This window comes from Sinocyclocheilus grahami, unplaced genomic scaffold (genome assembly GCF_001515645.1).
Source record: "Sinocyclocheilus grahami isolate Dianchi unplaced genomic scaffold, SAMN03320097.WGS_v1.1 scaffold125.1, whole genome shotgun sequence".
Classification (NCBI taxonomy): domain Eukaryota; kingdom Metazoa; phylum Chordata; class Actinopteri; order Cypriniformes; family Cyprinidae; genus Sinocyclocheilus; species Sinocyclocheilus grahami.
The window spans coordinates 1,074,121-1,101,575 of NW_015505304.1; the positions used below are offsets into that span (position 1 = coordinate 1,074,121).

The window sequence follows — 27,455 nt, forward strand, 5'->3', positions numbered from 1 at the left end:
TATATATATATATATATATATATATATATATATATATATAAAATTTCTGTCCCCCTCACCTCTGGAATGATGGCTACGGGTCATCAATAAGGTGCAGATTGGTCCTCAATTTGTGTTTCCAACACACTTTTTCACAGCGCGCATCACGCGCTCAAACTCATCAAAAGTCAACAAGTTCAACAACAACTTATCCAAGTGACTGCTGCAGAATTCACGCGAGAGAGAGACGAGGCAGCGCAGATCGCACGTCTAGTAAGTAAGTGGGAATTTACCGAACATGGCACTTGCGGGAGTTTACACTGTACGCAATACCCGCAACCTCACACCAAATTTCAGGCCGTGTAGATAGGCAAGCATATATACAAATCATTTCGTAAGCAGAAATCCGAAATTTACCTTAACATCAAGTAAGAGGAAGATGCGACTGAATTGATGCTTGAAGAATACGCTTCCTGCAGCCATGATAAACAGCTGGCGGTTAAAGTTTTATATGCACAATTTAATTTGACGAAAGTCACGAGACCTATTACTCTCTATCCAATCGTTGATATCCAAACGTTGATGGATAAAAATAAAATTAAAATAAGCATGTAACGACCACAAACGGAGGAAAATAGTGGAGTAAAGGTACCGATACATCACTTAAAATGTACTCAAGTAAAAGTAAAAGTACACAATTTTTAAGCTACTCAAAAAAGTACAATTACTGATAAAAACTACTTAATTACTGTAACGTGATTATTTGTAATTCGTTACTTCACACCCCTGCATATTAGAATGATTTCTGAAGGATCATGCGACACTAAAGACTGCAGTAATTGCTGCAGAAAATTCAGCTTTGCCATCACAGAAATAAATCACATTGTAATACATATTAAAAAAGAAAACAGTTATTTTAGTTTGCAATCATATTTTACAATATTACAGCTTTACTGTTGGACTAAACGTACTGACCCCAAACCATCTACTGGTAGGCATGTGTCCATGTTAACCAATCAAAGTGTAACCCCTTATGTGCTACACCATTTTAGGACAAAATCCACAGTGGGAGGGCAATTTGTCAAAAAAAATTATGCTCACGCAGTGAACTTGTCCAACCCTCCACCCATTTGTTTACACATCTGGAACACCTAAACATGCACAGAATGTGACCTCAATATGCTCCACAGCCTTAGTCAGTACAGTGAACACAGTCGGGAACACACACACACACACATACACACACACACACACACACAGAGAGACATACACAGACGTCCCCGTGAGTGTGGTGTCTCTACGGAGCAGTTAAGTCATTAGCGCACTGCTGCACACCACTAAGCACATAAGCATATGTTCTCTTATATCCTGCGCTCTCTCTCTCTCTTTCTCTCCATCCCTCACACCTACAGACATTCTCTCTTCCACGTTCTCCTCCTGCTCCACAGTGCTGGAGACCATCCAAATGCTAAAGCTGTTAATTAGCACACGATGCAAATCATCCCATTCACATCTTAAGGCACCGTGGTGAGAGTGACGAATAAAAGTATCTGTCTCGTTTAGACCTTTCACATGACTGAAAAGTTGACTTTACCAACCCTCTGTAGGGTACTGGGCTTAAAAGAGACCACCAACAACAGCACAGTATGTGTAACAGGCCGTACGGTTGAGAGACAGAGATGAGTGGGTGTCACGCATCTTTGCATTGTACTCGCAACTTTGCGTTTATGCGAGCGCTGAGCTGTGCCACCCATATATGTCAGGGCCCGGAGCGCTCTAGCGTTTCTGATTAATTGTATCCTGTTTCCATAATAAGTGTTTCTCAAGAAACCAAGCTAATTTTGGGATCTCTTTACACCACCCCACCCTTCAGTCAGACTCTTAGCACCATTAATTTAGCCATTAGTAGCATTAATCCTATCTACCTCCATGCCAAATGTCAGCTCATTACGCGCTGTCTAAGAAAATGATTAGAGCTGACATTTTAGAGGTGCTTGTTGTGCGTAATGATAACTATGTTTCCCCTGGTCCTTCATGTTAAGTCTTTAATTGACCTCAGCAGCTCTTCTGTAAAATCGATGAACATTTTTTGAAGAATACTTGTATTTTTATTATGTCCTTAGGTTTCATAAAGCTTTTATGAATCCAAAGGGCACAGAAGACCTGTTGTTTATTTTCTGCACAGGAAATCAATTTGGTGTAGAACCATTTTTACTCAAGAAATTTCAAATTTCACAAACGATTACAAAGGAACAGCAAGTAACACACTGAATTAAACACTAGGACAAACTGAAATAGTGTTTCCTTGTAAAACATACTCCAGTAATCTTTATTTACAACTTTTTTTCTTTTTTTACAGTATGAGGCAATTTAAGTGGCATTTTGCGATTTTTTAAAAAACATATCAATACAATATTAAACAAAACATGCTATTATAAATGATTTATTAGTAATAATAATAATATATAAATGAAAAATCCATATATTACATACATGACAAAAGTTATATTTATATATATTTTTTTTTGTATATGAAATTGTCTCTAAATAACAATTTAAAATATAATAAAATAATAGAAATATAATTACAATAATATGTGTTTAATAATTTATATATATATTCTGTTATTTTAAAGTTTTTCTTTACTTGCATACTGGATATTAGCATGTTCTAAAAGACTTCAAATTAATAATAATGATAATAATAATAAGAAGAAGAATGTATTATTTATTATTAAATATAATAAGAGTAATAACACATTATTAAAACAATTAACTTGGAATAGTATATATGATCTTAAAGTAAATATAATATATTTTAAATATTATTTTGTACATTTTATAATACATTAAAAATTAACATAATATAAAATATTATTTCATATTTAAGATCATCATATAATATTCCACGTTCATTGTTTTAACACAAATATGGTTATCTAAGAATTGTGTACATTGCAGTTTTTCCATGGAAAAGTGAGTGACAGCATCTGCCACAGCGATTGTGGAATGACTCTTCTGTTCTTTTGGATTTGCTTAGGCTTGAGAGAGTGAAACAGAGCCATTCATAATTCCTTCCTGATGTAAAGACACCTGTCACACAGTTATCTTAAGAGAGAGGAGAGAGCTGGAGGGAAAGAAACAGCTCTCCATCCTCTGTATCATCTATCTACTGACTTGCTGATGTGAAGCAATTTTTGGTCCGCATTTGTGCTTGTGTTTACGTGCATAACCTACGGGTAGATGTCTCTCACACAGAGCTGATCTCTTTGTCTCTGTCCCCCACTCAGACGCAATATCATTATTTAGCTGTTTGGCAAGAAGGTCCTTATCATCAGTGCTGCAAACATCCTGCACGAGAGATGGACCGCTTCAATCGTCAATTACCGCATAAAAGGTGAATCGTAGCAATTTCGCGGTAAGAATGAAGTATCTCTGATCCCTAATGACCCTTCAGACAACCTACAAACTTCAGATAGGAAAAAAGACAAGGACAGAACAATACCAAGAACACAACCACTGAGCAAGGCACATAACCTCAGCTACGACTAAAGGCCCATTCCCAACAAGAACAATAACTATGAAGATCAGTGTTGGGGGTTAACTCCAGTTACTTTGTTTCCCATGTCTTGATTGACAGCTCTGGTGTTGCCATGGTGAGAGAAATCGGGAGTAAGTGCAGAGGCGTTGTGTGCGCGATGTAAACATGATGCTTACTGTAGTTCAAGACTAAATATGAACATGTATTTACTCATCTCACCTGCACAAAAACAGATTCACTATTCACTAAATGCAAACTCAGAATATTGAACAAACCTGCAATAATTACATATGTTAAATAAGACAAATATAATTTATGTATTTAATCCCAATTTATTAACCAATGACTTTGCTACTGACCTTCGATGGTCCAATTCAACCATATTAATAAGCAAAAATGACACATTTGTGTTTCATTTTTGTTATCGCTGAGTAGTGTTGAACTTTCTTCTCCTGCGTCATATTCTTCATGCAATTAGTTTGAGCTGCGCCCTCTACTGTACAGATGTGAATTTACATTTCCTTCAGCCTGAGGCGTATTCATTTCACTTTTGGTGAGAAAGGGCTTTTACATTTGTAAAATAATATTTTTTTAAATATTTAAAACAAACAAGCAAGCCCTGCCCAGATTTAAAATGTAACTCAAAAGTAACATAACACATTACTTTCCATTAAAAGTAACTAAATATTGTAATACTTTACTTTTAAAAGTAACTTTCCCCAACACTGGTGAATACTATAACGATAACTATATTAGAGACCACATCAACGGATGATAGCAGTTTGTTTATTATGAGCACACACTGCAGTTATGTTATCTACCACTTTAAGCGCTCGAGTTCTTTAAAGCAGGATGAATTCTGATTGGTTGATTAACATTATTGAAATAGTTGTGGCATGGACTCTGCCATTCTTTTAAATTTAGAACGATTTACAACTATAATTATTGTTATCCTTATAGTTATATATAGTTATGATACTGTAGGTCACATGACAGTGGCAAAATGGGGGATGTACAACCTCTGAATTACATTCATACTATAAACAACATCCTTAAAAGAGGATTTTTTACTGGTTGCAATGCAATTTTCAAACCAAATGTAGAACCTATTAGACATTATGTGATTTTGGATGCAGCGATAGTCTGAAGCTGGAGTCTGTGTTCATCATACACTATGGGATTTTCTGTGAAACTTGTCAATTCAAATCTGCAGACCGGCTCGGACTTTCGGCAACTAGCATCAACTCGTCTGGACTGTAAATCAGGACAGAAAACTTGGTAGAAGTCATGTAGTGCATTCCAGGCTTAACACAGTAAACAACAAAGTATCAGAAACAGGCAGATGGAGAGACAATGGATCCTACCGCAGGCTTGTGATCAGAAGGTCAACAGACACTTTATTAAAGACTCGTCCACCCTCTTATTATTCCAAATGAATTTATCCACACACAAAAAGCACAGGTTTTCACGCTCATTAGGCTGATCTTTTGGGTCTTTTTGAAGTACATTCATATGCCCACACACTGTGGTCAATTATACACTCAGGGCTGGACGTCCTGCTCTATTTGTGTTCATTTAACACACATCATGTTATTGTGGTCAAAACATCTAGACAGAGAAAGGAAAGGGGAAAGAATAGAGGTCTTGGAATAACATTTTTAAAAGTGGAACAATGGCTTTAAAATAAAGTAAAATAAATTCGTGCTGAGTGCAATCAGTGCAATGCATGATGGGAAATGTAGTCCGGGGTGATGTGCAACAGTGTGTAGTGCGAGAGTCAATGAATTGGAAAGTTCATGAACCGGATTCGTGACAATATATATATATATATATATATTAATTAGTGCTGTCAATCGATTAAAAAAATGAACTAATTAATTGCAAATTTTCTCTGAAATTAATCGCGATTAATCCCACCTGACATTAACGTTTTTAAATATACTTTTATGTAGCAATAATTCTTCAAATGAATGTACAAATAAAATAAACAGTATATTTCTAATATTTGTTTAATGGTATATTTTTTATGGCTGAAGGCCAGTATCACTGATACCAAAACTAACTTCAGCTGACCACGACATTGCATGCACATAGTTTATTTCACACGTAGATATGAAAAGATGCAGGGTACAGTGCGTGCCGGCGCCTTTGTGTGTGCAATAGAAGAGCACGAGCCACGAGCACGGTACCGTTCACTGATGCTGAAGTGAAGCTGGAGCGTGCATCTGAAACATCTCCCTTCTGATGTGGTCATAAAGACGTTCTGCGACTGAATAAATTCAGTCAACCCTAGCTCCGCCCCTGCGTTAATTGCTATATATATGCTATATATATATATATACACACACAAAAGAGTATGTATATGTGCATACATGTATGTATATGTATAAACACACAAAATACTTTACAGAAAAATTATTACAAAACATTGTAATCATTTGAAATATACAACAAAAGTACGACGTAAAAATTGAAAAAAGGAATTAGTTAATAAGAATATGAGGGTTAAAGGAGGAAAGGAGGATAAAAAAGTCTAATCTACATCCAGTATGAAATCAATATACTATGTATCCCTACGAAAAAAAAACTAAACAGTTTAATCATTTGTCAGTTAACCATCGTGTCTCATCCCTACAATCTACTGTACATGAATAATGATTTTGGTTATCACTCTCTTCATATTTCACATACAGTATGTTTTAAATGAATGAGGCTTGCTAGTGGCAACTCATCCACGCCTTGCAACACCAATTGTTTCAATAAAATAATCATTACCCTATGGACAGGCAAATAGAATTAAAACAGTAACAGATTACATGTTACATAAATGATGTTGAACAACCGTAACACGATTCATTTACGGAGAGATCAGCCGCCCGGAAAAGAGGACAGGTTGATGGAGTGTCCTAGCTGACCGGCAGAACAACTTGGCTTCAGCGGGCCCCCTTTCCTCGTGCCCGCCCTTTGGCGGGTCATGCTTTCCTGTAGCGCCTTACCCTGGCACAACGTGACCCCAGTGTGCCCACCGCACCAATGCCAAGAGCCAGAGAGAGCATTCAGACATGAGTAATGATGCCATCGTAACCAAAGGAACAGCCGGAGAGGAGAGCACACACTCGCCTGCATAATAGAAACTGGAATGCAGGCAATTGGGCTCCCTTCCGAACGGAATTTGCCAAATCAGGTTGGACTGCAGAAAGTTCCCATTCAGCATCAATGTTCCAAAGCTAAATCTGAAGAGAAGAGTAACTGGAAGAAATTAAACATGAGAGGTTAAGCCATAGGTCATAAGAGTGATGGAAAACGTGCCAAACGCAGTGTCTAGTGTGCCAGGAAAGTAGAGTGCGTCATCTTCTAGCTGAATGAAGATGAGATGTTCTCTGTTAAAATCAATTACATCAACATATTGTGGCCAATACCAGTGCATCTGTCGGCCAACATATTAAATACCCACTCATGCACTCTACTCCGTGTACACAGTCTATGAACATATGAGCGCGCTTGCCAACTGAAATGATGAAGGGAGAGAGCGGTGACAGTGATGCAGATGGAACGGTGTGATGGGAGCGTTTGCGTGACTGAGGAGGAGAGCGTCTGAATGTGGGGAAGGGGAGATGTGAGATTTCAATCTGTGCGCATGCAAAATCAGCATCTGTGAGACAGCCGCTGTCGACTACAGAGCCAAAAGAACCAGGAGAAAAGGGCAGCATCCAGTGGACCAAATTCTTGGGCTTTGTTTAGACACATATCCAACTCAAATCCATTTCTGTTGTCTACACAGCAAAACCCCGCAATGTTTACAGCCAAACTCCGATGTTTACAAACCCGATTCATCTTATGATATCATGATGGACGTGAGGAAAGGCAATATTTTCCGTTTTCCATCATCCTTTTCCACACTGACAGCTTCTTTGAGTAGTTGTATGTGAAAGTCTCTTGGCATTGTGCTGATGCTTATGCTGTTACTATAGCAACCAATGTAGATACACTGGATATTGACTACGCTGTCTGAACAAACTTACAAAATGACAGTGAAAAAAGTCAATTATAAGAATAGGATTTGAAAACCAAACTGAATACGTGTCCAGCGTGAACGTAGTTGTGGATTTCTTAAAGGCATAGTTCTATCATCATTTACTCACCGTCATGTCATTTCACACCTTTATGCTTGTCCTTCTTTAATAGAACACATTAGATTTTTTTTGTCCATACAATGGAAGTCAATGGCTCTCAAATCTGCCAAAATAATGAGGGTGAGTAATGATGACAGAATTGTCATTTTTGGGTGAACTATCCCTTTAAATATGTTCACAAAACAGTACAAAATAAGAAACATTTCAAACCTATTTGAAACTGCATTTTCCGAGATAAAACTTACTAACATTTTTAAAAAGTAGTCATAATACTACATATTCCATAAAAGTTTTTGTGTACATAATATATATGTGTGTACTGTGTATATTTTTTATGATTATATAGTATAAACACACACATACAGTATATTTAGAAAATATTTACATGTATATATGTATATTCATATAATTTATATTATATATAAATATATTTAATATATAAACATAACATATTTTTCTTAAATATATACATGCATGTGTGTGAATTTATAAATATACACAGTACATACATATAGATTAAGTACACAGAAACCTTTATTTTGGATGTGATTAATTGTGATTAATCGTTACACTATTAATTAATTAATTTTATTATTTAATCTATTTATTAATTTTAATATTTTTCTAAAAAAATTATAATAATAATAAAAAGAAAAAACAATCAACTCAATTTAACACTTAATTTAAATACTAATAATTAGCAGCACTTAACAAAATATTCCCATACAAAAAGATTATGTAAAATACTGTACAAAGACTTCTGATGCTTCTGAGTCTCTTTTATGCACCTGAAGTATGACCTGAATGAGTGAATGAATGAGAGACAACCTCAGGCAGCACAAACATTCCAGAAGGATGTGTTTCAACAATGCCTGAGTTGCACAAAATGCTACACAACTACTTTATTGAAAAAGCTACAAAAAGAAAACAGCTGAGCAATAGTCTTGCTACTTAAAAATGTTTCAAGTTAGAAGCGTTACAATCAAATTTAATTTAATTTAATTAAAAAAGTTAGAAGCGGTAGCTTTTTTCTATAACAGCAAAAAATGTCACTGTAGTCTGTATTGTATGTTTACACAATGAAAGAAGGTCTGCACCAAAACGCAGAACATAATTCAATACATTAATCCACAATATAAAGCTTTAGCTCTCTTTTGACTGACAGACAATTTGTTTGGATGGAGAGCTTCTCTTGTTAAACAAAAGCAGCAAAGCAGAAGTTTGAACCTGAAGTATGACTTGCTTCAGAAAACTTGACAGGAAAGTAAAGTGAAGAGCTTCGAGTGTGTGTGTGTGTGTGTGTGTGTGTGTGTGTGTGTGTGTGTGTGAGACGTGCGTGTCGTCTGAGGCGTGACAATGGAGCTAGCATTCCCAATGCTTTGAGTCAGTGAAATATAATTCAGTTTATGAAAAGCTCTCTCTTTCACACCCCCTTCCTCTTTTATTTTAAGTCTAACAGGCATGTGTGATACTGCCTAAGCATCTAATAAACGGGGCTTGTTCCTATTCCTCCTATCTAGAGGGAAGGAAGAAAAAGTGATCGACTGGCGGTAATGAAAATGGTTTCTCTTTTGTTCTTTGACTGTGAACAGGAGCAGAAAGGTTGTAATTTAACTGCTGGGAGTGCCATGAAGACATTGGATGTAATAATGGCTTTTGCTGTCTAATTTGTGTAGGGATTTGCCTGGACACAGTTGATCTCCATAGGCCTTAATGCTACACTGCCTTTGAACGTGCGAGAGAGAGAGCGAGTAAATGAGAGGTGCGAGTCTGCATTAAAACAGCAGATGGAGTGAAAGCATTCGCCCTAGAGCCTAAACGGACTCTTTAACCTTTCTATTTCAGGATAAGACACACACAAGGCTAACTGTTACAACACGTGGACGAGTTTTCAGCAAAATTCAGTGTAAAGGTCAATAGAAGTTCACTATCAAAACTACAGTAAATCACATTAGCAAAATAGAATTCCAGGCTTAAGGTGATATACGCATCACCAGTTGAGTTCTATACTAATGCACCTAGTTCCAACGTTGCTTGGCAACCGCAAACAGCCGGCAGTCAGGCTAATGAACTATATCACTTGCTGGAAGAATTGTTTATTGTAATTATTATTCATAAGAAACAATTCTTGGTGTTTATTTCCTGATCGTTGCAATTATTCTTGTGATTTGAAGTAATAAATTGAATTATTATTGAATGGATCATTTTATAATATAGCTGTTGTCACTGCTTTACGCTGCCCAAGTGCCCATAACTGCCCTATTAACTCCCCATCATAAAAGCACTTTAAATGAGTCATGAATTGAGAAATTAAATTTTCCTTGATCTTTTGACATACAAAACATCAGTGTGCTATAAAAACATGCTGTACAAACATACCTGTCCACAGCGAACAATGAATCTCTATGCACTCCAGAAAGCAAAAAATGCAATCCATGACCCCTTTAACAGGTACATCTTTAAAAGCATGAATATGTCCAGCGATAGACATGAAACTTTATAAGTGTAACGACATGAAAATGTGTTTCACACTCTCAAGAGATAGAATTCACATACATAACACTGGATGTTTGACCAAATTCAAAATTAGCAAAGAAAATAGGGCAGCTTTCAACTCCAGGGAAGCTGAAATAATTCTGGTGTATGTGTGTGGGTCAGGTTTTGCCTACATTGTGAGGACTAAATGTGCCCAGAAGGAAAGTAAAACCTGAAATCACCTGCACTGAGGGAGCGCCAACAATCCCGATGAGGAAAACGGCTTAATAATCATGCTTTCTGTGAAAGTTGGGTTTAGGGGTAAAGGTAGGGGGTAGAAAATATCATAGTTAAAGTAAGTCTCCACCTTGATGGAAAAATGCACTTGTATGTGATCAAATTTGGCCTATTAATTGTTTTGAATAACAGTCCACATGGCAGAGTGCAGTCAAGCCCAAAGCTGTTAGCCTGGACCACCGCAAGAACAGGTGTTAGCTCTAAGGTAAAAAACAAAAGCTGTTCATCCATCAGCCTCGTAGTTAAATAGTGTCTTTTCCTTCCCTGTCCACCTCACTGCAGGACCTAAGAACTACACATTTATTTTAGCTCCTGAATCTGCACCCGGTTGAACTAGCTGATAGCCATAATGCAGTTTGCCACCGTTTTTCCAGTCTGGATATTGAGCTCAGGCTTACAGCAGAGCAGATGTGCAGCTCTAGAGCAGCTGCTGCTCTGTGAAATATATTTACCAATGAGCTTCTTTGTAAAATAAAAGACAAGTGTCATTGTCTTAAGTCTTTTCATCATAAGAATAACATCCTAGTGTAGAGGAAGAGGAAGATCTTCCATTTCAATGAAAGCTAAATTAAAGTGCAGTGTTGAGTCAGAGACTATAAATCCAGGTTCCTAAGTGACAGTTCACTAGCGGTAACCCTCTATCACACCATCTGCTGCGCCTCCTGTGCTTATATATATGAGATTATTTCCTTAAGGAGCTTGTGGTGCCAAAAGGACTGATGCTTATAATTGGAACTCAAATGCAGTGCAAACAAACCCATGCAGATGGGTACCAACACACACACACACACACACACACACACACACACACACACACTGGCGCTTACAGAAAGCACAAGTTCTGCGTTCCAGAGGCTGGCAGCAGCTGTTGGAAAATAATGTGAGGTAATGTGTGACTCTTTAAAATCGTTAAAAAGGCAGTTCCCTAAATACTCAGAGTGTCAAACAATTAACTGAAATAAACTCTGTTGAAGAGCTATACTAAGAATTTTATAGTTGCTGGATTTACTAAGATCCCAAATAAAGAGTGCTAATTTGCTTGTGAAATCTATCAAACATATCGCATGCAAATTACCAAAAATAATTGTGCAAATAAAAACGTGTCGAAGTAGGTTGGACACACAAAAGGAAGTTTTTTGCACAGCACACATATACCAAATGTTAGGCATGCTCTTATGTTCTCTCAATAGGCTTTTTTAATGCCTTTTATTAGGATAGGGCAGTGGAGAGATGACAAGAAAGCATTGGGTGGAGAGAGATGGACAAAGGACCTTGTGATGGGAATCGAACTCAGGTCATAGTGAGCGCAGTTGTGCTTTATGTTGATGCACTAACCACGAGACTATTGGTGCTAGGGCTGGGTATCGTTCAAAATGTTTCGATATCGATACCGGTACTTTCGGTCGTGTAACGTTAGTATGAACGGACATCTGCATATGATCGGAACTCCACGCAGCTCCCGCGCTACTCTATACTGGTGGTATTACAGTACCACGAGAGCTAAAGAGAGCAGACTGCTCCGTCCGCTTTCGAATCGCTCTCGCGGATGATCGATCTGCGCCGCGCCTCTAGTCGAACACACCGGCTAGTGCTGCAGGCTTATTGGCTCACTGACGCTGATGAGATTAACCCGTTAGGTATCGAAATTTGGTACTGAACGACGAGACGTTTTTCAATACTCGATGGTATCGAGGCAATTCGGTCGGTGCCTAAAAAGTATCGAACTCGATACCCAGCCCTAATTGGTGCTGAACTTATGTTCTCTCTAAAAGTTAGTCTCTACCACTAAATACAACTTTATGTAACTGTTTATTTCATAAAATGATAAAACAAAATAAAACTGTATTGGGCACACTTGGCATTGTCTTATGCGCTCTCTAAATGTTAGTCTCATTCACTAAAATACAATTTTTGAAATGATTCAATTTGATACAAATAAAATAAAACTAAATAAAATAAAATAAAATAAAATAAAGACATTTTGGCAATGCATTCTCTATTCAGAGTCTTAATTCTGTCAAAATAACAGCATAGTGCACACCACCACTCACATTAATACCTGCTGTATTAACAATAATTTCCTCACACAGACACTGTTTCTGAAATGACTTTCAGGAATGATAAATCCTGCGCTATAAATTTGGAGCCATTTAATCCATTTGCACTGACACCGTTCTTTACTGCGCACATGTGAAAGCACACCACAAATTACATATTCATTAAACCCACAAAAAACTTATAAGACGACTCACTTCAGGTTTTTGAAAGACACAATCCTCAATAAACTACATAACTTTGAAACATTTTTCGCAATATGTCCTCCTTACAAAAGCCTTTTTCCATTTAATATGTATATTACACCATTTTCCTCAAGGGGACCATTGTCTGCTCCCCACAGTTTAGGTGAATTCTGGTTTTACCAACATTGTGGATACATTTGGTCCTTGCAATGCAAACAAAACCTAACTCACACACACTTCCACACACTAAAAACCAGTCCTAATTGCAGAGGCAACACCTGTCATATCATTGCCATCATCTACAACCAGCATCTCTATCCCTACAGTGCCAACATGATGGTAAGAGTCTGGACACTGCTCCCACCAGCGGCAGCCAAATTGGACGTTTCACCTCACTGCATGACTACTAGAGAGCCTCTCCAATGGTGGTCCTATTAGCAGGACAGATATAGCTCTCTTGGGAAGATGGCGAAAGAGAAAGAGTGCAAGAGAGAAACAGAAGGAGAGCGAAAACCCAACAGGTAGGATTTTACCCGGCATACTAAGTATGAACAGTGCATGTCTAGCTATCTATCTTCATTTCTGTCAACTGGTTTTGGATCACACCCACATTAACCTCAGCTATTTAGTTCCTCTTATTCGCTCCTTAGCGCTGTATTAAAATCTAATACTCAAGACTAATGCATTTCCTACCATGGCATTTTTTTAACATTCTGACAGGCTAACAGGAGGGCCCATTTGAGACAGATATGCAGAATAAGAGGCTACGCCAAGTCCCCTGGGTGGCGGCATTTATTACTGTATTGTATTAAAAATACACCCGCGCTGAATAAGATATTGATCAAGCTGTGGACTGTGAAGCTGCCTGCAGAATTGCAATAACACTGTAGAAATCATTCACTGCAATCCATTGCAGCCTAAATAATGTTTTGATAAATTACATGCCAACAGTTAGACAAAAAACACTTCCTTCTTTATTTTTTTCTTTCTAAATTACAGATTACACACTTTTTAATCTTCCCCTTTTTTCCATTTTTAACCCTCAGTGACACGGGGAGCGAGGAAGACATCTGTGTTTCATTTGTCTGTGTGTGTAAACTAAAAAGCAGCATTGTGTTGTCTGTCACTAAATTTGATGTTCTAGCCGATGTGCTCTATGATTTGGCTCTTGCACAACTGAAGCTCCTCTTTTGCTGTTTTTTCCCTGCCGTGCACCTGATAAGTTTGAACAATTTGCTCGGCTGGCAGAAAAAAGGCATAATCAATCGGGAGATTACAGATAAAAGGCTTTAAAACCAGCCGACCAAGGCACTTTCTATACTATAACAATTACACCTAGGCTTACCTCAGGTAGCGTCAATTAAATAACGAAAGAGTGAGGGGCTAGAGAGAATGAGAGAGACAAAAGAAGAGAAATGGATGGAAAGAATTTGCAGTGGAGGTGAAACACAGCATAGTCAAGGCAAGTAATTTGGCGGCCATATTGGTAATACTTCTTGTGCAGCTATTTCTATTAACACTACCATTCAAAAGTCTGGGGTCACTAGCACTTTTAAATCAAATAGATTTAAATAAACATTGTTCTTTTTAATGACTATTCATCAAACAATCCCGAATAAAGTGTCACATTTTCCACAAAAACATTAAGAAGCACAAAACTGATAGGAATTTAAGCATATTAGAATTATTTCTGAAGGATCATGTGGCATTGAAGATTAGTGACATTTTTTAAATATATTAAAATATTTTTTAAAAATTACGTTTAAACACGCCCCCACATGTCTACGTCACGATGTGGCAAGATTTGCATAACGCTGCCCAAATGTTCACGCAACGAAAGAAGGCATAACTTTTATTCTTGCTGTTGCCACTGTTGCCATGTGGAGTCGCTGTGTGTTTTGTTGTGAAAGCGAAACTACTTTGTTTGGCCTTCCAAAAGAGGACATGACTATAAATCAGTGGTTAAGTTATATTTACTACACTGTTCCAGAACAGGTCAACCCAAATATTCAGATGTGTGCAGCACATTTTATGGAGGATGGATGAGGACTGTTTCCTGAACCAGTAGCCTAATGCGTCTGTGACACAAAGGCTATCTCTATAAAGTTGGGCAGTTCCAACTTTGCAAGGACAGTCTGGTGCTTATGACTCACAGTACGTTTTTTATATTTAAATAATTTGCCAATGATGATTCAAATGCGAGTTTTGAGCAGTGTAGAGTAGCGCTTGTTGTTTGTCATTTCTCCGATCACAAATGCAGACATGGTTTTATCTTTATGCAGCACGAGGCAACGCAACGCGTAAAAAGACAGTATAAGTCATTATAATCCGTAACTATGTCCCCACTGGATGCAACACATGCCTCGTTTGTAATGGGTTTTATTGGTTTTGTCTCGTCTAGTGATGTCCGGATCGCAAACGAATCATTCTATTTAACCGGATCTTCCTAGTGAACCGGTCGAACCAGTTCACCAAATCAAACTGAATCTTTTGAAACGGTTTGCGTCTCCAGTACGCACTAATCCACAAATTACTTAAATTATTCGGTTTATAAAGGTGCCTGACACTCCCTCTGACGTGAAATAAACCAATATCCTGAGTTATTCAGTTACTCCTAACAGTACATTGACTGAACTGCTAAAAGAGAACTGATGATGGGATGTGCACGAGCAGAGCATCAGGACTGAGTCTCGTCCTGCTGGGAGACGGCATCACAGTATGTTAAGGGGCGTAACATTTCCGTCACACGCTTGAGGTATTCGGCTAATCACAACGCACTGGATAGCTGGCCAATCAGAGCACACCTCGCTTTTTTAGAACGATGAGCTTTGTAAAAATCAACGCGTTTCAGAAAGGTGGGGCATAGAGGAGAAGCAATAATGTACATTATATGGAAAATAATGTGTTTTTTTAATCTTAAACCGCATAAACACATTGCATTACACCAAATACACAACATAATGTCCTTTTTAGCAACATCATATGACCCCTTTAAATGTAAATAATGAAAAACTACATAAAAAATGCATCCTTTTACTGATAGTTTAAAGATAAAACATAAGAGAAATGGTAATGAAAGGACAAACTGAAATTTGTAATTAAAAAAAAGGGGAAAAAAAGCAGATACAGGGAAAACATGTCATTTTCTCTTGGGTAGTGAGGTGCGCATAAGCTGACAGCTGTAAAGCGTTCTGTCATCAAAACCGCAGAGTGCAGCCAGACCCACACAAAGGCCAAGGACACCGAGTTCTCCTTCATTCACCCTTTCATCTTTATTCCTCCATCTCTCTTACACTTGCCCCCTTTTTGCTGCTTTCATTTCTTTAGTTTAAGCCATCAACCGTATTCATACTGAAGAATAGATGAAGGCAGTGAGGAGAGAGACAGAGAGAATGAGAGCAACATTCAGCAAAAACATCCATGTAAAGAATTTACTTTGCGTTTGTGTCTATGCAGAGCCAGCATGTCTTATAGGTGATACAGGTGCTCAGCTGCGGCCTTGACATTCATGATATTAGATGCAAAAACTCTTATCAAAGTAAACTACACTGAAAGAGAGCATGTGTTGATCAGATGTAAACAAGAACAATAAAGACACAAAAAGTTCAGAGGAGTGTAAGTATACAGTAATTTATCAAATTAAATTATTGAAAAACTGAATCCAGTGCCATATCTATATTTTAATAAAGAGGTTTTTTTTATGTTGTGTTTTTATGTATAGTATTTGTGCTATTAAATATACACTACCTTTCAAAACCTTTAGGTCATTAAGATTTTGTTGATATTTTTAAAAGACTCTTATGCTGACTAAAGCTAATATAAACTAAAAATAATAACGAGCAATTTTACGACAATTTAAAATGTCTGTTTTCAATTTTAAAACATTTTAAATACAGTATGTATTTTGTTTATGTGATGCAAAGCTGAATTTTTAACAGCCATTAATCCAGTTGTCAGAAAACATGCTAAATTCTAACAAATTTGATTCTCAAGAAACATTTCTTCTTCTTCTCCTTCTTAAATTTTTTATAGGATACTTAACAGAAACAAACCCTGAATTTATATGAATAGAAGTATTTTGTAATATTATAAATTTACTGTCAGTTTTAATTAATTCAATGCAAAAACAATAAATAAAATACTACTGAATTTATTTATTTGCCCAAACCCATTTTAATTTTCTGCCCCAATTGCTATTCATTAACATAATTTAAACACATACTTGTGTATATTTATGTACTAGCAGACCCTATTCTCATGACCTAAATTTGGGCCCTTCATTTATACATGTACAGGCAGGGCCAGTGTGTCCATACGTATCCCTCTATATACAGCCACGCATATGAATATTTACAGTATATGTATATAAAGATATATATCCTTGTACCCACATATGCTTACAGCGTTGTGTATGTGTACACCTCAGGCCTAGCCACTTTGAGTCACACTCACGGCTCTGGACAGAAGGATAGGGTGTGCTCGTGTTTGTGTGAACACATTTGTGTAAAGCAGCCGGAGGAGTAATGCCTGCTGTCTAAACAGTGACCGTCACCATTACCGTTGTCAGGATGATGTCGTCAACATCGTTCTACATCGCTTCGACCATATGGCCCTTTGCTTCGTTTACACTAACACCACACAAACACAGCAAAAATGCAGTACATACTAAAATAGTCCACAGAGAGTTTTTTAGCATCCTTTTCAAGCTATTCAAAATGCTTGCATTAGCTGTATTATTATTATCCATTATGGTGCATTTGCAAAAATCTTGAAGGGCAGCACACTATTTGTACCAGCTTACCATCTGACAAAAGAGCACTGGCAAAGAAAGTAAAATGTGCTGGCCTGGAAATATAGACCCTGCTGGCCTGCACATATCCTATTCTCGCACAAAGTGCAGAGTAAACGGAAAAAACGGACCCAGTGCCACGTCTTGTTTCCACAAAGCATTGTGGGCAAGTGTGCTTTGAGTGCAAAACATACACAGCTCGAGTTCAGGACAGGACTGCCCTTTAAGCGCAGACTCTGCAAGGCTTTTTTCACTCCTTTCTGATCTCGCTCTTGCTCTCCATCTCTGAATGGATGCAGAAATGGACAGTGCAGGTGTTATTTTCCAGTGGCCCTAGCAGCTCTGCAGGTGGACTATATGCTGGTCACGCAGTCCATTATATATCCAGCACATGCGCAAAACTTCCAGTGCTCTATTTTGCTAAAAATGGGAGGCAATTTGAGAATATATAACAGCATAAATTCAATAGCAAAAACACACACCTTAAAGAGTGCCCCCCCGCTGAGTCAAATGTACATGAAAAAGGAGTCTGTCTACACAGCGACTCCCAGGGCAAGCGCCTCATCTTTGACAAACAGCCAGACCGAGCGCGTGTGAACCGAACAATAGAACCACGAGGGGTGATTGACCGAAGTGAGTCGAGAATGATTGAACGAGCATGCTGGGAAAATGGGCCAGCTCTGAAACTCAGAACAGAACCGAGGGAGCAGAGGTGAGTCTTCAGTAATCACTAACAAAGATTGGGTTCTCCGTGTCAGCCAAGAGACCTGAAAGTATGCTAAGTGAATTTCAGAAAAAAAGATGTACATCTGCTGCCGCAGCGATGCTCCATTTGGATGGAGTCACGCATTCTTGCAGACCAACATTGAAAAACAATAATCACATTTGAGATCTGGCACATTCAGAGTCAAGCAGAGCTGTATCCGGGAACATATTTCCCAAGTACTCACCATGGCCAGATGACAGCAGGGTATCTACAAGTGAGAGAAAACAGAGAGACGGTTAGAAAATGAAACCAACTTTTATACACAATTTATTCATTATACACGATTCAGTAAAACAAACTTTGACAATATGCATACCCATAGGGTTTAACATAACATTTTAAGAAACCTCGGCAGCAGAGAGAGGTTGGATTTACAAATGCTATTATAGATGGGTAACGGAGTCATTTGAATCATTCATCATTAATGTTCAAAAACACTATTTCATTCAATCGACTAAATATAAGTGAATCACTGAACTGTTTACTCAACCAATTCATTAAAAAAGAGTGAGTCACTGTGATTGTAAAAAAAAAAAAAGAGTGAGTCACCCAATCTCCTGTTTAACCGATTCTTTAAAACACACTGATTCAATCATAAATGAATCGAATGAGTCATTTGAATCATTCATTCAGCCAATTTGTTTAAATATACTGATCCATTGATGAACAAATGAAGCCACTTTCTATATAAGTGAGTCATTTGAATTGTTCATTCAGCCAATTCCGTCATAAACACTGATTCACTCAGAAAGGAAACATGTGAATGTCTGTATGACTCAAAGAATCATTAATTTGATTATTTTTAAAAGAAAAAAAAACATTCAATAGCAATACACCACTAGCATGTGTAGCATTGTTTGGAGTCACAACACCTGATTCTGCTTTGGTTTTGTCTGGAACTATTTCTGGTAAAAAAGCAAACTACACAATGCAACTGTCAACATTGTGTCAAAAATGTTTATTACCCCAATAATATTAACGTATTGCCAAATCACAGCCAATATTAACAACAGCACTCCTGTGTGTGTCAATATGCTTAAGGATATCATTCTAACAACTGAGAATAACCCTGCTCTTGAACATTCAAACAACTCTTCCAAGGTTTTCCTTTCGTTGCTTTACATTTCAGGAGTTCCACTTCACTGTCTACGCGAAATGAGGAAAGGCAAATTCAATTTTCAACGAGCCAGCTCAACTGACTGTATCTTCTTCTGGTTGAAATATAGAGTTCTGTCTCCAAGTTCATGCGTTCCTTCATCAGCTAGTATGCAATCCATGTTTCAAAACTTCTGCTTGGGGAAAATCACAAAAAAAATCCAGAGTGCTGTAGGTCTTCCAAACAATGTTCCTTTATTCTACATGAATAACAATTTCTAATTTATTCAGTATCTCATCCCCCACTGCAGCGAATTCAGGCAGTTCCTCTCTCCTCCCCAAGGCTTCACGCAGACTCATTGGCACACAATCTGGGCATTTTGGCATGGATGCAGACTCGAACGCTGTGTCTGAACTCTCGCCCATGCCTAAACCTTGTAGTGCTCACCGGGAGATGACTAACAATCACTGTTACGATTTCAGACTCCCAGCACGTCCAGGGCAAACTTAGCCAACTGTAAAACATCAAGGAACTTGCTTCTACCCTGAAAGAAATCTTAAAAATAAATACTCCTTTCATTTGAATAATGAACTAAGAAACTCTCCTCCACCGATGATTCATTCGAGATGCAGACACGCATTTAGGTTCAATTAAGCAGCATCTGCCTGAAGAAAATAATTGTACAAAAAATTTGCAGTATTCCAAGGACCCACTCAGTCTTTCCTGTCTATACACTGTCTGCTCCTTTGAGTCACGCGTTTCCGTTATGCGTTTAAATCACTCTTGCTGGATGACTATGCATGCGCACACTCATACATTTTTTAAATGGAAAGGTCATCGCAATTTATTTCTCTCTCTGAAAATACAGATTACTCTGTTTCTTGTTCAATAGTGTTTTCGGTCACTGCCTGCACACAGCAAGAACTACCCAAACTAAAGCCATTGTGAACGTTTCCTATGAATCTTTACATCTCGCCACTCGGGTTTTGTAGCAACATGACAGAACCCGTGAGGTCTCTGAAGATCCTCTGCCATGCATTACTGAACACATTCTTATAACAACACCCAGCCATTGGAATTAAAATAGTACTAATGAACAAGCAAATGTACTAAAGTTTCATTTTAAGAAGTACTTCACTTGCAGAAGTAATGAGCAATTCTGCTGGGTCTTGTTAAACCAAGCAGAGGGAAACAGAATGAGACAGAAAACAATGCAAAGAAATGTATCTACCAACAAAACACTCCCACAACAAAAACATTAATTATTCATTGCGCAAATGGCAACAAACAATATTCCGTTCCACATGGATTTCCGTAATAACTGGAGTGAGCGTTGTGAGAAGCAGTTGTTTCTCCATGTCTTTACCCCTGCTGGAGAGAAAGCCGGAAAGTTGGCTTCATACAAATTAATTAGTTGTCTGATTATGAAAAACAACAATGGACTTTATTGTTTTCTGCCATTTGTTTGTTTTGATTAATTATTACTAATGGGTTGCGTGCAGAATAACAATGAGGTTAAAACGTTCTTGATTGCTTAAATAAGCAGAAGTGCACTGCTGAGGGTTTATGGTATCAGAAGCAGTGACGGCAAAAATAAACATAATTCCGGAGAACTGTTTGCATTATTTGAGCTTAACCAGCGCTGCATGGAACACACACACATATATATATCTTTATTGTTTATTGTCACTGAACTGCTGGATTTGAACCCGCATCTCGCATATCAGCACGTGTTTGGATCCTGTTGATTCCAATTTGGATAATGTATTTTGCCATATTCAGCAACAAAAATGTTAACTGGATACATCCCAAAGTCAGTGGAAAAACACAGCATGTTTGCTTTAGTAAATTGCTTTAGTCTATTACTAATTATTTATGTGCAACAGAATAAAGACAGCAATATACTTTACACAAACATGCCATACTAAACGTGCACTCGTGTCGGTGGCAATAACCTTCAGTACTCAAGGGGGCAGTAGAGTTCCCTTCAAATGTCTTTGCAACTACAGTAGATAGTTATTGTAACCAGAACCATAAGCTAGCAATGCAGGCATGTCAACTTACACTAATTTGCAAAGAAAGATTTTCTTCAAACTGTTGCTCTGAAAGTAGTTGACCTGTAAGAAAAAAACGGCCATAGAAGAAGACATTTTATGCTAAGGCCAGAAATAACGGCCGCTGAAGGGACAGTTACATTACGGTCACAAAACTTTTAAAATGCTAGTGTGGACACTCACACTACATCTGATGTTTTCAGATGTATCTGGATTAATGTAGACATAGCCTTAGATGCATCAGGCTTCTTAACTAGCTTAACCAGCACCAGTTCTCCTGGTGAACCACAAGAAAATTTGTGTTTTTCACCATGGTAGGCTTTATGGAGTAAATCCGGCAGAGTCTGATCTTGAGGATCTAGCTTTAGTATGGATAATGTGAAGATGGAAGTCCAAAGTGACCAAAGAATATAACTTTCAATCAAATAACTAGGCTCAGTAGGTCTGGAGCCTTCAAGCATCATCTCATATCTCTAAACCTTTCCCAGTTGTGGGCGCAGCCTTTTACAGTCATGTGACCCACCATAAAAGAGGTAATATCCTGTAGGTGTGACATGGTTAAATCCGGCCGTGTGCAACCGTAAAGTAGATCAGGAGGATTTCACACATTCAGCGAGGTAATCGAAAACAGTCTCCACAAACATACACACACACATGGCAGACGTAACGGAACAACAGAGGGATGCACGTACAGCACAAACAGATTGTGAGGGTAATTCAATTTCCTGCTGCAGCACTGAGGCTCAAATGGTCTCCATCAGTGGTTCAATCAGCGGCTGGTTCTGTAATTTCCCCAGCTGGACTCTCACCTCGTCTCACGGATGCACTGGGCTGGTGCTGATACTCCAGCAAAATACTAAAGTACAGAACTAGCACTTTAGATGATACAGTAGAATGCTGTGATAAGACGGCACATGGCTTCTTATATCTGTTGTTGCTAAACAAAGGAAGACACACTCTTTACAACACAGCTAAAGGAATAGAAAATACCATTTGAAAAAGTGTAATAGTAAAATGCTGGAGATTTGTAGCAGGAAACACTGAAACACCACTGAAACACTATACTTACCATTTTCAGAGACAGAGGCCTATATACAATTAAATTAATATTAATATTTTCTATGTAAAATGTATTCATTTATTGGTAACACTTTACAATAGGTCTTAGGCAACTTTAGTTAATGCAGTCCATGTGTTACAGTATTTATTCATCTTTGGTGACATTAGATAATAAATAGTTGTTTATAAAACTGTTCATTTTTGACTAATATTGTAAAATATTTTTTAAATAGATTTTTTCTTTTTAAATAGATTTTAAAATGTTATTTATCCCTGTAATGGTAAAGCTGAATTTTCAACAGCCATTTCTCCAGTCAATATCACATGATCCTTCAGAAATAATTTTAATATGCTGATTTGATACTCAAGAAATATACCTTATTATTGTATACAGCAAACATCTACATTACACAATTAACATAATCAACACATTTAGCCTCTTGAAAAATTCAAGAAAAATAAAATGGGAAGAGGAACAGGTGAGTTTTTCAGGGTCTCCCTGTGTTCACGTGAACCTTAAAGCAGTGTTGAAAAGAAAAGAAAGATAGGGAGCCGAAGAATTCCATTTATAAAATGATTAAATTGCTACATCACAGTGCAAAAGCACAGTATTAACTACAGGAACAGAGGGTTCAAAAAGGACTGCAAATTTATGAAATTACAGAGAGGTGAGGAGTCATTCCGGCAAGCAGAAATGAAGATGAAAAATGATCACAATGCCACATGTACGGTGCCACGGGGTAAAAAGTTTCTGACAGTACAAAACTTTATTCTACATTATAAAACTATGAATTGAGGTTGTGCGTGCCAATGCAGCAGTTGCTCTGTATTGCGTATTAAAATCTGCTGTAGTCCATCATAACACCAAATGCTTTCACATTTAAAGCTAATTAGCACTAAAGTACTGCATCACATTCTGTAATAACCTGTTTTAATCGGTAAGCTGTATAGAGACTATACTATTAAAAGCCTTATGGTCAAATTTGACATAGTGATTCTCAGCACAAAGGCCTAACTAGACACAACTGGTGCTGATCCAGACTTTTGGTTTCAATAACTTCTGCAAATTAAGAGAACATAGACGTCTGACCATATGGCTCGCTGATTTTTGGATGAAAGTAAGCATAAATTCTTGCAAAGCTAAGATGCTCATAATATGCCTGCTTTGTCAGGAGCAAATTAATGCAATGCTGGTAAGATATTATTCTTTTTTTTTTTAGTAAGAAACTGCTGATGAACAATATTTATGAGTAAATCAACTGAGCCTCGTGTTATTAAGTTTCATCTATGAATGCAATATTATGCTCCCAAATCCCTTAATGCAGTTTTCACAATCTAAGAAAAATATGATATAAGAGATACATTTTCTTGCATCAGTGTTGATGGGTGACCAGTATAGAAAAGCAAGGGAAAGGAGAAAATATTTTTATGTTTTGATGTCCATACAGCACATCAACGCATTTTGGCATCGCCACAAAATATTTCCCTCGTTTTAATACATGCTCACTTGTTTGAGTGAGTGTTTGTTTTTATGAGAGTGTTCTATATGCGTATCGTTGACTAATTAGAAATGAAGGGTAGTCAGCCACAGTTTGTGAGCCAGTGTAGCACACAAACACACACACACACACACACACATAAATGTCACAAAAAGGGGGAAAAAAAGGTCTAAAATCACTTTTGGTGCCAAAGCAGCACAGACTGAGGCAGATTCTATTTAATGCAGTGCCCTACATGCTTTTCAAGAATAGAGAGATGAAAAGATGAAAATGCATCTGTGTTTGAAAGGTACTTTGGTAGCTATGTCAGAAAAGAATGTGCTCAGGAGGAAAGGAGGTAAACAGTGCATTTACAAACAGAGTAACACAAATTCTATTGACTACCAACAGAGAAAGAACTCCAAGGGCTAGTAGGGGGCCAACAGCTTCATCAGCAGATTTTGTTATACATAATCATTGAATTGTTTTTCACTCGTTGCCTGCTGTTCTGACAAAACATTAAAAATTGGATGAGGGTCTGAAGTTCTGCAGTCATATATCTTGCTGTAACACTGTTATGTTAATAAGGCACCTATCAAGTAAAGTGGATGATTTTATATTCATTCACTGCACCACAGCTGTTATGCTGCTGCTTATAAATATAAAATAACCAAGGTTGGTAATCAACACTTAATTAACCAATTAATCCATGTTTTTGTATGGTTCTCAAAAAATAAATAAAATGTAATATAATGTAATAATTTTAAAATTCTTTTACAACAAAAAAACTATAGTGTAAAGATATTTTATACAAGGTATAACAAATAATTGTAATTATTATTGTTGTTCTTGTTTAAAAATGTGTTATTTATTCTAATTCATTTTATTTAGCATTCTTTACCCCTTTTTATTTTTTGCTTTCAGCATAAAATGGACTGTTAATGTAAATATACTCTACGTTTACAGTAAGCTTTACATTTATATTAAATGCATATACATAATTTAACATCGTTATTACACAATTGCTCATGAATATTTATCATAAGACATTTTGTCCATTAGTTCTAACTAATTTGCTAAAATGCAGATGTTAAGTAGGCACTAGGCACACTATGATTACAGTGCCCCGTGTTAAATAGTTTTCTATGGTTGATCGTCCTCTCATCGTCTTCATCACAGAGTTTGAGCTCAAAGTAAAACAATGACACAGTCTTTCTGCAGCGGGTATGTTTAGGGCCCACAGTCAGTAAACAATTGCACATACACGCATATTCAGTCTTATTTCTGCGTCTCACAGTCGCTTTCTCTCCCCGCCTGCCCCGTCTTTTCTCTCTTCCTTCATCATGCAGTCGGAGCCTGTGGGCACAGTGTGGGAGATAGTGCAGTAAGCTCTCCTCTCCTCTCTCTAATCTCATTTCCCACTGCCTGGATTAAACAAATGTCTGTCATTACCGCTCACTGGTGGAGGGGGGGAGGGTTTAGGGTCCACAGGAGCACCAGAGAGAAAGGAAGGGCGGGAGTGACAGAATAGCAGAGAGAGAGACAGAGAAAGGGAAAATAAAATAACTGGAAGAAAAAAGCAGGAGCAGGTACTAAAGAGACCATCAAATGAGGGACCCAGGGAGATAGAGAGAAATTGAGACAAAATAAGAGTAAGTGATGGAACGAGAGAGAGATATTTTCAGAGCGGGCTTCTCTTACTTTCGACAAAGCACTCTAACTGCCCACAGATGGGCCGCAGCCATAACAGGGCCAAATGGTGCTGAATGAAAAAGAGAAAAGAGACCAAAACAAAAAGGAGAAGGAGAGGAGGCGGTGGTGACAGTAAGACAGAGAGCGAAACGACAGCTTCCCCCCCGCCGCTAAGAAAAATTGACAGCGTGTGGTAACACTGCATCAGAAGACCCAGTGGCAAGCCTTCCACCATCATCAACCAATCCAATGTATTTTTATTGAAAAGTACATAAAGAGCGGTTATACACTCAAGGTGCACCCAAAGCCCAAAGGGGGTCCGTTCCACTATGTCTATAGTTAGTCTTGGGGTTCATTTCGACATTACCGTCCCCTTTTCACCTGCAGTCTGTTTGCTGGCGGAGAGACATTGTCAATCTCGATATAGTTTGTATTCCATGTTTCAAAAAAGACATTTAGATCCAGAAGGGCCCATTGAGGCTGAAATGGTGTGAATCCATTTCGTCGCAGGGAGGGGGTGGAAGCCATAACGTGGCTGCTTTTGTCCTCCCCGCGTCCGTCTGGTTTATTACACCGCACCCGACTGGCTGGAGGTCCCGGTTGATGGACCTTTAAGTATTTAGTACTACGAGAGCAGAAATAATTTCCCTCCGAGGAAACGCTCGCTCCAGGTCAGGGAAAGGTAGTCTGACCGCGTATGACTCACAAGCGGTTTTCTTTTCCGAACACAATGGCCTATGAAACCAGGAGGAGACACGGAAGAGAGATATATTCAGTGAGTGGAATCGTTCGCCTTTATTTCGCTATTCAGAACTCGTCGGGGGGTCTAATCAGCGGTAATCTCGTCAATGAAATTACTGACAGAAATGTTTGTTGACAAATAGTTTTTGTCAGCAATAACAAAGAATTATAGCATGCTATTGACGAAAATATGGTGAGAAAAACAACACTGAAAGATATTAAAGGGAAAAATTAAAATGATGTCCTCATTTACTCACCACCATGCCATGCAAACTCAGTAATATTGTCTTGCTTATCTAAAAGACAAAAGACCAGAATGTCCTTAGGCAGCTTTTCTATACAAGGAAAAAAAATGTGGATGGGGGATTTTAAATGCCAAGCTCCAAAAAAAGCACCATAAAAATATCATAATATAATATATAGTAATATGACAATATAATATAATATAATATAATATAATATAATATAATATAATATAATATAATATAATAAGACTCACCAAGACTGTATTCGTTTAATCAAAAATACAGTCAAATTAAAAATTAATTGACTTTTACTTGTAATTTATTCCTGTGATGGCAAAGCTGAAATTTCAGCAGCCATTACTATAGTTTTCAGTGTGACATGATCTTTCAAGAACCTTGAAAACAATTGTATTTCTTAATATTTGTGTGGAACCATGATAGGCTTCATGCATTCTTGCAAAAAATTACAAAAAATAAGACTGACCCAAAACATTTGAAAAGGCATATATTAAGAAGACTTATTCTAACATCTCCAGTATAAAATCTCCAGCTGTCATTGTTTGAAAAAAAAATCAGCTTTAAGACATTTCATAGAGGAAAGAAAATAATACTAGGTTAGAATGGCATGGGATGAAGAAATAATGACAATTTTATCATCTTGTGATGAACTACGCCTTTAACAATGTACTAACCATTTTTTTAAAGACGAAATATAGAAACTACTGATCCAAACAATCCAATCATAGTATGTTGCATATTGACTCACTTGATCTGAAAGAGCGGAACACCAGTGAACTGAACCGTTCTGATTAGTTTACTCAGACACATCCTATACGGTATATGGGCGAACTTGCACATTCTACCTAGCAT

At 37.6% G+C, this 27,455-nt stretch overlaps 1 protein-coding gene across 2 annotated transcripts in view; it reads right to left on the minus strand.

Annotated features, from left to right (window-relative positions):
• LOC107590155 (cadherin-4-like) overlaps positions 1–27,455 on the minus strand; it is a 267,908-nt gene that overhangs the window by 110,576 nt on the left and 129,877 nt on the right. For both annotated transcript variants that reach the window (XM_016278770.1, XM_016278769.1), the window contains exon 3: positions 18,405–18,428. In XM_016278770.1, the coding sequence (XP_016134256.1) occupies positions 18,405–18,428 (24 nt within the window). The remainder of the gene's footprint in view (positions 1–18,404; positions 18,429–27,455) is intronic.